The sequence below is a fragment of the Dreissena polymorpha genome, chromosome 5 (assembly GCF_020536995.1).
Source record: "Dreissena polymorpha isolate Duluth1 chromosome 5, UMN_Dpol_1.0, whole genome shotgun sequence".
In the NCBI taxonomy this organism is placed as follows: domain Eukaryota; kingdom Metazoa; phylum Mollusca; class Bivalvia; order Myida; family Dreissenidae; genus Dreissena; species Dreissena polymorpha.
Window position 1 is genome coordinate 41238815 of NC_068359.1, and position 11866 is coordinate 41250680.

Here is an 11866-nt window from a genome sequence, read left to right on the forward strand (position 1 = left end):
GATTACATGTGTTTCCTCCCTAAAAGCATACAATTCTGAGTTGTTTTTATGCTCTGATATGTTTTAATTGTTTCAAATCAAAGGGCAAATATAAATATAAGGATTGATTCTTATTTTTCGGGCGTTTTTGCAGTATGAACGCTCAGGGCGAGTATTGAAAATTTACCGAGAAGCGCTAGCGCGCTTTACGGAATTTTCAAAACTCGCCCTGAGCGTTCATACTGCATAAACGCCCGAAAAATATGAATCAATCCTTAAATACATATCAAGAGAGCATGCTTAATCAGTCAGGTGTGTTTGTTTTGCCCACAAGGACTTTATCAATATTTGGAGTATCTGCCTGTTGATAAGTGTCGTACAGGTCAATTTGTTATCTCCCTTTTCATATAACATACATTTACTTCTTTGTGTGAATTCTGTCCTCTCTCTAGTATTTGTTCACCCATGCCGGCTGATGCAATAATTGTTAGGTCCAATCAAAATAACGAATTGATCCGATGCAAGATTTTCATTGATCATTCAATTGTACCTGTTGCTTTCATAAACAAATTACTGACCACGCTTGCATTTGCCAAGACCGTCTAGTGGACGCAAGTCCATAGTCGTTGTTTTATTCCAACCTGGTGAGTTAAACAGTTTTCATTTATCGAACATTGTGTATTTTTGCATTATGAAATGTGTGTGAAACAGTTTAATTAATATGATGTTCATTTCATTCATATTTTGTAGTATCGTTCGTTTTGTTCTGTTTTTAAAATAGTGTCATTGTTTTGTTTAGGTCTTTTCCGTCATGGCTATATTGGTCAGCGTCAATAAATACAATTAAACCTCCACGGCTTTGATTGAATGATGTGCCCCAATCTCAACACCCACTACAAATGGCGCCCAACGGGGGACAGACGTGCGACGGAAGGACCAGGTTGGCGGCTGGACCAGGTTTCCGGAGGGTGGCGAGGTTGGAACCACGTTCGTTGAGGACGGGCCCACGCTGTCGGAGCGGTGCTGGATTCGGGAGTACGACAACCCAAAAGAGGCGCGTTGACTTCCGTCCAGCTCCTAGGACCGTTTCGGCAGGACCCGCAGTACTTTCGAAAGGACAGCTGAATTGTGTATTAATTATGCACATTTTCGTAAGAGAAATCTGCGTGTTTTTCAGTGTTTATGTCCATTTGTTTTTACATCAATATCTCAAAATCTTCGTCTTATAATATGTCTGACTGTCCGAAAAATATCTGAAACGCAAGAAGTACATACGGACTTAAAACGAAACAATTGAAAATTTTGGACAAAATAGTAAGTCCCTATTAAACGAATATATTTCAATGTTACTTGTTAGGCATTAAATGAAATCCTAGTATTAGACCTAGCGCGTAAACAAAATGTCATTATTTAACGTTTAACGTTTTTTTCTGAACAGTTTTATCAATAAATATTTGCTACAAGACAAAAATAATGTTAATTATGATTGTGCATATGCAATGTGTAGATTGTTGTAAGCCATCGATATATGCCTTTTTATACCCGCCTGTAGTTTAATATAGTATTGTATTTTAATTATTTATGATGAGACAATATTTTGTGTTAAACTGCTCCTTGAATAAATGCCAATGTCAATTTTGTTTGTGTGTATGTTTCTTTTTCTCTCTGAAGGTTTCGGGCATATGACTCAACTAGTGATAAGCATAATTATCTGGTTTCTACTCATTTGAAAGACTAGTATCGTGCAATACGTACGTCATCGTTTGTGGTTCATGTGTGGAATTGGCAGATGTTGTCCTCAAATTGCGAGATTGTTAACCGTGCCCTTATGGGGAGACGGAAAACTACAACGGGCGAGGCATGGTATGGAATTGCGCAAGGGGGGGTTAGAGGGTTAGGGTTAGGGTTTGGGTTAGTGTTAGGGGTCGGGTTAGGGTTTGGGTTAGCCTAAACCCAACCCTAACCCGACCCCTAACCCTAACCCTTACCCTAACTCTTTTTGGGGGTTATCACCCCTGACCATGCCTCGCCCGTTGTAGTTTTCCGTCTCCCTGCCCTTATGACATTCTTTTACTAGAAGAATAGTGGCCCGTCTTAAACTACTAAAAAATGCGTGTTCCTACTACGCAGTGGCTTAAACGCTCATTCAGTAAACCGGGGAAGTCATCAAACTTCGAGGGCTTGACGCTCTTATACACGAACAATCGTGTTTATTAAAGTGTCAAATCCGTAACAAGACAACGCCTTATCTATGATGCCGTGCCACTTATAAAGCACGCATATCACAACCCATGAATTCATTTCAGATTGTTCGCTCCGTAAGTACATCGTTCACTATGCTGGTAAGATTCTTTTTCCTCGTTGTCCTGTGTTCCATCTCTCGGGCGGCGGATCCGACCCCATGCTGCATTCCTCAACAGTTCAAAGCGCGCATGTTCTCCTTGTCCGCCGTTCTCACTGCAGGATCAACTAACCCGGTCATCGACGACGTATGCTTGATATTTTATATAGTGTTTTTTTTCTTTTTTATACACATATTTAAAATATTACAGTATATGCAAATGTTGAGTCGACCATTTTAACACGTTTTTTAAATCGGTGGTTAATATTTGTTAATAAACATGTTTACAGGATTGCGGTATTAGCAAATGTTTAGTTGACCACATGAACACACGTATTATAATCGGTTGCTTTGTACTTAACTAGTAATGGTTAGTGCAAATGCACATGTATCAACTAAAGTTTATGTTCGAGACATTTGTTAAGCAGACGATATTAAACAACAATGTTGTGTTCCTTTTCTGAATCCGGAATGACGTCATCCAGGATGTCATCCAGCTTACGTATGACTTCACGCACCAGCAGACGCGTCTGGATGGTCAGACCCTCATAGATCCGGCCACCGGGGCCAGGGCCAACTACACGATCTACAACGACTATAAAAACGTATGTGATGGCTAACCGATGGTATATTCTAATTTATATATGACGGTCTCGAAAATGTCCACATCATCTTTCTAAGTAATACAACGTTACAAATGTTTTTTACTTCCGCTCAAGGGTTTATTACATGCCAGTGCATCGATGTAAGTTTCTGAATTTGGTAAAAGTCATGCAATTTACATAGTGCATAATGTAATCGATTTGTAAAATTCAGTTGTCATCAACACAAATATCCTGTGAAACATTCCAAATACAGATATTTAATTCTGATGTGCATTTTTCACAGAGTAATATACATTTCCAACCCAAAGTAGCATGTCCATACGTTGTATCGGCCCTCTTAATGAACACATACGAATTTTGGAAGTGAACCAATACAAAAACACGCATGTGTTATATGTCAATCTATAGTTGAAAGTGTATTCTTGGACATAACAACGAAAACTCCATTTAAATCGGAAATGTATTAACAAAATACTCTATAGACTTTGCTCCCTGTAGTCATATGTTTTATGTACAATAGTCGCATAATACCCCAGCCCCAGGGTGCAGAATCAACGGGGTTTTCAGCGATTTACACACGGGCTGGACAGAATTTAAACACACCGTTTAAAACTTTATCTTTGCAAACATGTCAAGCTATTGAGATATATTTGCATAAATCTTTAGTGCATTAAAGGCAGTTTTTCTTGCAGTTTGTGTCGATATCTTAAGGTTTAAGAATAAATCCTTGATATGTCTTAAATCGGTGAAAAAGTTCATTTTGCGTGAAGTATAATCGTGCAGTATGCATGAAATTTTTTAACAAGAACACATGCTTATTAAATAAAGTAATTCTGATGTATTTCACATATAAACAGCTTAAAAATATGTTTTTTATGCACTAGTTGAAATTCTTATGCAAAATTGTTTTAAAAAGTTATTTGGAAAAAAACAGCACTTACCGGTGTGTTTACTTCCATTTAACGTTTAATTAGAAACCCAACAAAGTCATGTGATCCTGCACCCTGTATCCCCTTTGGATTGGTTGCTTAGAGTTGTTACTATGCGCATGTGCTTGTTCTATCAATAGTAACATCATTTTTCAAACTTACTAAGGCATCAATCCCGGTTGATGCAACATATTCAACATATTCACCGTGTCTTTTTCGAATGTTTGCATAGAAATGAACATATGTCAATCTATCACTATAATAAAATATACTTTCCAGCACCATACGTACACGATCAAGGGCGGAGTATGCAGCCAGACAGCCCTGAATCAGCCCCTGGTCCCTCCCTGCATCCCAGGTAAGCTAAATGAACCTCCAGAAAGAGAATACCATATGCAATATGCCGCTATTTACCAAACACCGTTGATGACCTTGTCTATTCTTCGGGAATCATATTGCGAGTGACATGCAGTGATAGTTTTGTCCATTCATCCGTTCTTTTGTCAAAGATGAAGATGATTGTACCGTTTATTTAAAAACAACACTAACCACACTTTGTCATTTACCTTATTTACACACATTTATTGGGCTATTTAGATTGTTTCTCAGTTAACTATATTTCAAAGTTTCGTTTCTTTTAGCCACAACACCGCACAATATAATACAATAAGATGCGATAAGATACGCTGATATAAGATACAATTAAATACTATAGCTCATTAACAATTGCTGTTAATATGTGATACATACTATGTTGTTGCTTTTGACCGTACCACTTTACCTCACATTTGTCTTGATTTGTTGCCAAATTTTGACTTAAAACCACTCAAACTTGCCAATTTACGTAACTTTTACAGTTTCGCATTGCACAAATATTGCTTGACACAACTAGTTGGTGCATTTACTTCGTTAAAAAAAGAAATGTGTGTTTCCATCTAAAAAGGAGTTTGTATGTCGATTAATTTTTGAATGAAACACGTTTCGATTACCAATTAAATAAGATTACGTATGGACAAGAATACATGTTCCAAATATCTATTTTTCATTCGCCCAACCTGGCATGCACTTGTACTTAATATCTAATATCTAATTTGGATTGCAAATTAATTGAAGAATTATATATATGTATTTATTTAAACCAGCAATGACACCATTGAAAAAAACACTTATGGCACTATTGTTGATAATGGCCATTCCAATTTACCCGTCCTACCCAACCACACGCTTATCTTAATCTTGACAAAGTTTCGAATTCATTTGAACCACCAACACACACGTGGCAGAACGAGGTTAAGTAGAACTTGCTGTTTCGGCTTGCACTAACAATATTTGCTGTTAGTCTTCGATATTAATACTGTTGTTGTAATGTCCTTTACATGTACAACCATATCGCCCAACTTTTATTTTGATCTTGAAATTGTCTTAGTAATTTCCTAACAAGCACCAACCGGATGCGTGTGTTTTTTTCAACATATATTCTTGTTAAAGAGATCTATGAGATGTTCTGATATTACATTAAGTAATATTTAGTAATACATCAAAGGCTGTAAACAACATAATTGTGCATGTACATTTGCAGGACACCACTTCTGAACTTATTTTCAGGCCCCTCTACTACAAAATGTCAAAATTTAAAACTTTACCTCAAATTCAAATATTTACCAACGAGACTGTTTATTACTCGGTGTTTAATTTAGCAAACTTCACGTACGGCGGCACCTACAGGGTCGGCTCCTCTGCCAGCAACACGCAGGTACAGATCTGGAGTGGCACCTATCTGGGAACGCTTTGGATGAACACGCATGTGTCCGACCAGAATTGCGCACCCGTCTCTGTCAATTTCTTTGGGGACGCTCCCGACGGCAGTACGTTTTCAATGTGATATTCAATATTATAGTTATTATATGATACTCAGTTTTACTTCACGTATAGGGCTATTCGGAAAAGAGGAGAAGCTGGAAAAATGCGTTTCACTATTATTTGTACTTTTGTTTGCCTTTTTATTTTCAGAGACACAAATAATTGTATTTGAAACTTGACATGTCCAACTTTAGTTACAATCACAGTCTCTAGCATAATCGCGCCAATAGGTTACGTATGCTAAAATAAATTCCTTCTTTGTTCTATAATCAAATACATGAAATATGAAATGTTTGATGTCAATTTCCAACATAACAAAGCTACAATCCAGTATACCCTATACATGTTAAGAAAGATACGACCATACAGTTTTCAAATAATACCATATTAATAAAGTATATTCTCTTTTACTCAGAATATTTACCTTATAAAGAACAAAGCAGTTCTTTCCGGCCTGTCGTTGTTGTTATTGTTAGGCCTGAACACCCTAGATATAATGTGTAAGGCTAGTCACCACTGCAACAAAGAAGTGCCAAACAAAGGGCGTTTTTTTTATTTATTACCTATACATTCTTTAACTTGTATACAACACTTTTAATTTAATTTCCACTGGATCAATTCTGATATTAAAAAATAATTTTATATATCAAACTATTGAATGGTTTGACTAAACAGTTCTTAATTTTCATATTAAAATCAATGCTAAATCGTATCATTGAATTTGATGATTAGCAGTCGCGGGCTGCAGCGAAAGATGGATATGCCGCTATTTTTTATTTCAGTATGTAAATGGTCGTAATTAATTAATAATATAAACTCGAGAAATACAATTATCTTGTATCTGTAACTGCTTAAATGTGCTTAAATATGCAATATAAACATTACCTCTCTCTGCTGTTATGAAGTTGTTAATAAAGAAAATATATATGAAGCGATTTAATCTGTGTTGATTTATACTAAGGTGCTAAACTGCTGACGTCATACCAGTTCTTAGACGTTAGAAGTGACGTCACCTTACACGAAAGCGACTTCAGGCGACCGGATGAGTGCAAACACGTATGTTTCTGCAAAACCTTTCGCACGACATTCATACAACCGACAACATCTTGTTATATGTTTCATGAGATGGGGTTTTAAGGCTTAAAAGAATAATACATGGACCAATATGCGTCAACCCATTAATATACTTAAAACTTAAGCATAAAGAACGTTTTATTAGCTATGTTTAAATTAGCTAAATATGCTATGTTTTACTTCATTTACTTTCATTTAATTTACAAAGTTATATTAGTCTGTATTAAGAATTATTGGAAATATACAATCTTGACTTTACTACCAGCATATTAAGTCTAAACATAAACATTCTTTAGCAGATGAGTATGTCAAGTTTAAGTTTCGGTTCGTGAATACGAGTCGAATTTATATGTTTGTTTTTTTCCATTTCGGAAAAATATAAGTAGGAAAGCTAACACATTATAAATGTCATTAGTTTTATTTCCTCTAGCGGTTTGTTTTGTAATGATTAGCTGTTTTGTTGTTCTTGCAGATCATTATTAAAAGACCCCCGAACCAATGTATTGCTATGTAAAAAAGCGGGAGGGGAGGGACATTAATCGTGACCAGTATTCAGCCAGTTGTTGTAATTGAGTGTATTGCACGAATAGGCAAACAAGGAAAATGCATATGTGAATGCTGCAGGGGTTACCTCTGTACAACTGGCATTGACGTTGTGAATAAATGTCTTACAGGATATCTTTAAGATTGTGGGGTGGGATGGTAACTTTAGGAGACCTTTCTTTCATTATTATCATTATTTTATAATTCACGCATAGTTTGAAATGTTATTTACCAAAAAAGTAGTATTTGCCATTAGGATTGTTCAATACGTTTTATTTTCAGGGCGATGCAGCTGTTGGAAAGTGACCGACGCATGTAGGGCTGGTTTCGCAATGTCTTTGTTTGGTAGTGGTTCAAATAAAATTATAATATTTGCTCAGGAATACTGTCTGTACTTATTTCCGTTGGCATGCGTGCGGGCGGGCGGACGTTTCTACTCTCGACCTGAAATATTTTTATCAAACTGTATACCGGTAACACTTGTTAGTGCATAATATAGAACTTAGATCTATAAACAGCCGCATCGCTTGGAGCTCTTCTTAATTGACCAGTCGCCAAATTATCGATCGCTCCGCCCACATAGTCACGTGGTCTAGTGATTAGAAAACTCCGACAAGCAGATCGCAATTATAGCGCATTACGTGAGTGAAATACTATACTTGTAACGATGTATCATGCTCTTTTTATTAAAGCCGCACACTAAACTAAACTGCTTTGTACAACTTTAATACGATCATAAATGCTTTAGAGAGAAATGGCGTAATCAAAATAAATGAGTTAACTATCAGAAACGTTTCTTATACATATTATAGGAAGTTGATGAAAAATCAGTGGTAAAAATGAGCATTTATTTCATATTGATTTTAGACTTGTATTAAAACCGTCTTGCAGTGAATCCGGTTGCTATTTATATATAATTTTGAAAATATTTTTATTTAATGCAAATGACACATCCATATCATGATGGGTTTTTTGTTTATTAAAAATGTTTAGATCTTTGTTTTATTGTGTTATTTTTAAAAAGACACCGATTTTTAAATTTAGATATAAATTAAATTTTGATTTTAACCATAATATAATACAGGCCTAATTTCGTGGTTTCATTAACAGATCTAATATGCATTTTATTTCATTAATGTTTAATGGGAACCTGCTACATTTCACTATCGAAAAATGAAATTTTGGTATTACGCTGCTGTTCACGAACATTCGAATTGAATACATTTAGCATATTATGCATTTGTTTATTTATAGCAAGATGACCCTTATATGTTAGTTGCAATTTTCACATTTCTCCCCGTATCAATATATGTTGTATTAGAAATGTTGTTGTTGTTGTTGTATTATAAGCCTTACATTTTACACTTTAAGTCGCTTTAAGCTAGCTAAGCCGCGTTGAAATCACCTTTTCGTTGTTTAAACTTTAGTTAAAACAATATTTAAGTTAACAATTTATAATGATTTCCATTGTTTATGATCCACAGAAAATAAATATATAATTGGAAATCATTTAAGTAATTAAATATTTCTTTTCTTGTGTACAGTACCTAACAATGCCTTTATGTTCATTCATTCTGAGATCCACGCAACATACTGTCATTTATTAATCATCGACAATTACGCTGAAATTAATAAGCACGTGTGGCAATTATTATGTTGCCCAAATTGCTTAATATAATATTGTGCATCAAACGGTATAACACGTTTTATAGAACACACAACTGGTGTGGTTACACTATTTATTGTGTTTGTTTTCTCATTACTCGTTCATATGTTCAAGACATAAAGATTGAATAATAACCTTTTATAAAGTATGTATAGCACCTACAATTTTGAGTAATGATCGAACAGTAATGATCATGCATTTGATATAAAATATGTGTAAACTCTTAAAAATTACGTCCATTCCATATGTACGATACGCTTTGTTTGTCGGACAAAATGGCGGCCAGATAAGCGTTGCTGAGGGGTGTGTGAAAAATCGATATCTGATTGGCTGATCGAAGAATGTGGGCGGAGCGATCGATACTTTGGCGACTGGTCAATTATGGCACTTGAATTGTAAATAATGCAAAAATAGCCTTGTCGTCACTTTTCTCTAATAGTAAAAATTGTAGTGTCATCAAAATTCGAGACGATGTTTGTGGGCATAAAATTTCGGCAACGTGGAAAAACCAGCAAGCTCTTTTGACCTATTGTCCTTGAATACTATAAGATTTTCTGTTAAATTTGCATAGAAGAACGGAAAAAATAAAATGCACCACAATAGATGTGTCCCCATAAATTTCTGTTCCAAATTTTTAGACGTCCTTCACTGATCTAATTTTTAATCTAGAACTGTAAACGAATGTATTTTATGATAAGTTGGCATTTTTTGTTAAGCTTATGAAATATGCCACTCAATGTTGTATTTTTTTAACTATTGCAAAAACAGAATTCCACAATTATGATAAATGATAGCAATAATAAAACATTTCAAAGTATGCGGCCTAATGAGTCAGTACGTTCCAAACAATTTAAAAATCTGTACTATAGATCTTTCAAATACACCCGAAGAAACACATTGATAAACATAATAGCCAACACAAGTCATGAGTACAGTGGGATACGTGTGGTAACTAGTGACGCAGTAGGATGCAAAGAGCGGTAAAAAACAACTTTTTTTATCGGAACGTTGCCACGCAGAAGGTACTTTGCTATTTGTAAGTGTGTTACTGCATTTAACAGATGAGTCTGATCTCAATATCTTGATGGAGAGATTTAATAAACAACAAGCTCTGAGTGAGCTGTCAACAGATCCATCAGCCGCAGCATTTCTTTCGTTTTAAACGCTTCTTAGCACACATTATTTGCATACAAAAAGATTAACCTTTCGGTTTCGATTCTAAGTGGTAGATTACTAGTTCGTTATTGAGCAAGAAATGCGCCCTTGTTCTCTTTCTTGTTTGGTTTTATCATTCGTGTATGTATGGTTCGCTCTGAAATGTGCATTTGCACTAAGCGCAGTACGTCCGCAGCTTGCTTTGAGGAGCGCTGAATCGACTCACACATATCTTGATCAGTATACAATTTATAGTTTCTTTCGGCCATATCTATACTTTCAACATTCATTGCCAACACCGATTCAACATGACCATGCTAGACAAAAGCGTGAATGTGAAATAACCATGACGACATACCATACGTAAATGTACAATAACCATTTGAACATTCCTAATCATTTGTTTATTAACACCAATAAAAATCGTTTACCATAACAATGTCATTCGAAGCGAATCTACGGTACACTGGTTTGCTACTCCAACCTGCTTTATTCGGGCAATTTCGGTAAATGTGTAGTAGTTTACACATTGCATAATGCACATTTTCGTGGCGTTTTAAATACGACGTATTATTGAAATTGATAGTCTAGTTAATCATTACCCGTGTAAGTCATAATTATTTTCACATACTTTAAAGTAAGTTCATTAATTTAGATTATGTATATCTATGTGTTTGCGATTGTTTGATGATTTTGTCAGGATTATGAATAGTGCACGCGGGATCCACATCTATCTACAAGTAACTGATATCAGTACGTTAAAGTCCCCGTTAGCGGAATAGATCTCTGTTTTGCATATAAATCGTATAGCGAGAAATAAACTTTAGATAAATTCATTGAAATATTTTTTTGTTCGAGGTTGACATCGAAAACCTGGTCGAAATTGGTTTTGAATCGATGAAAAAATATATAAATGATCATAAATACATGCAATAGGCGACAATCATTGCAGCGTCGCGAGTTATGCAAATTATATCTATATTTAGCTCTCGCTAAACATTATTAGCATATGGAAGATACAAACATAGATTTAGCAAAAACGTAGCGTTGCAACTCAGTTTCCGTCTGTAACAGATGTATTTGCATTTGTTCTTATCATCTCTCCGCTAAATTCGCCCATATCCGCAATTGTGTTTGTTTGGGTTTGAATTAACGTGTCGAATCAAGAATATTAATTAGGTCGTTTTCGTACTCTACCGTACTCGACCCCAAAATATAAATCACTATATTGTTTGGTTAAAACCGATTTCAACAGGATTGTCAGTGATACCCTCAATAAAAACACGTTTTCTTACGATTCTGCCCATATACATATATCCGCGAATGGGGACTTTAAGAGAGTTTGGTAAGATAATATATGAAGTCTTTAAACTATATCTCGATCAGACAACGTTTACAGTGCGTGAAACAAATAAAATATTTTACGTTTTCACTTACATTTTGTAACAGTTTAATATTGAATTGTTACCACGTTTTCGATATAAGACATCTACCCGGTAAATAAACTATGTACATTTTGTATTACTCGTAGTTCCTGCCCTTGAAAATGCGCATTCTGTTTGCAAAAAAAATGACCTTCTGACTGTTATTGACGCAAGCTCGTTATTTGACACTTAATTCGTCTTCTCTTATACTCGTATAGGGATGTATATAGTGCAATTTTAGTAACTTCTAGTTGTTGTATCGTCACGAAACTGCACTCAAGGACGTCTCC

General features: G+C 35.3%; 1 protein-coding gene and 1 long non-coding RNA gene across 2 annotated transcripts; both read left to right on the forward strand.

The window, feature by feature from the left end:
- The first annotated feature begins 356 nt into the window (after positions 1-356).
- On the forward strand, positions 357-1614 carry LOC127881050 (uncharacterized). The gene is made up of 2 exons (XR_008049873.1): positions 357-623; positions 779-1614. It is a non-coding gene; the product is annotated as an uncharacterized LOC127881050 (long non-coding RNA).
- A 640-nt stretch (positions 1615-2254) lies between these two features.
- Positions 2255-7714, forward strand: LOC127881038 (uncharacterized). The gene is made up of 6 exons (XM_052428630.1): positions 2255-2468; positions 2806-2925; positions 4134-4212; positions 5552-5719; positions 6676-6770; positions 7614-7714. The coding sequence occupies exons 1-6, from the start codon at positions 2271-2273 to the stop codon at positions 7635-7637; spliced, it is 684 nt and encodes a 227-aa protein (XP_052284590.1). The 5' UTR covers positions 2255-2270; the 3' UTR covers positions 7638-7714.
- The last annotated feature ends 4152 nt before the right edge of the window (positions 7715-11866 follow it).

Coding starts and splice junctions, on each gene's coding strand:
- LOC127881038 (XM_052428630.1), top strand. CDS start 2,271: ATGAATTCATTTCAGATTGTTCGCTCCGTAAGTACATCGTTCACTATG. Junction 2,469..2,805: donor CTAACCCGGTCATCGACGAC/GTATGCTTGATA, acceptor GACGTCATCCAG/GATGTCATCCAGCTTACGTA. Junction 5,720..6,675: donor TGGGGACGCTCCCGACGGCA/GTACGTTTTCAA, acceptor ATTTATACTAAG/GTGCTAAACTGCTGACGTCA.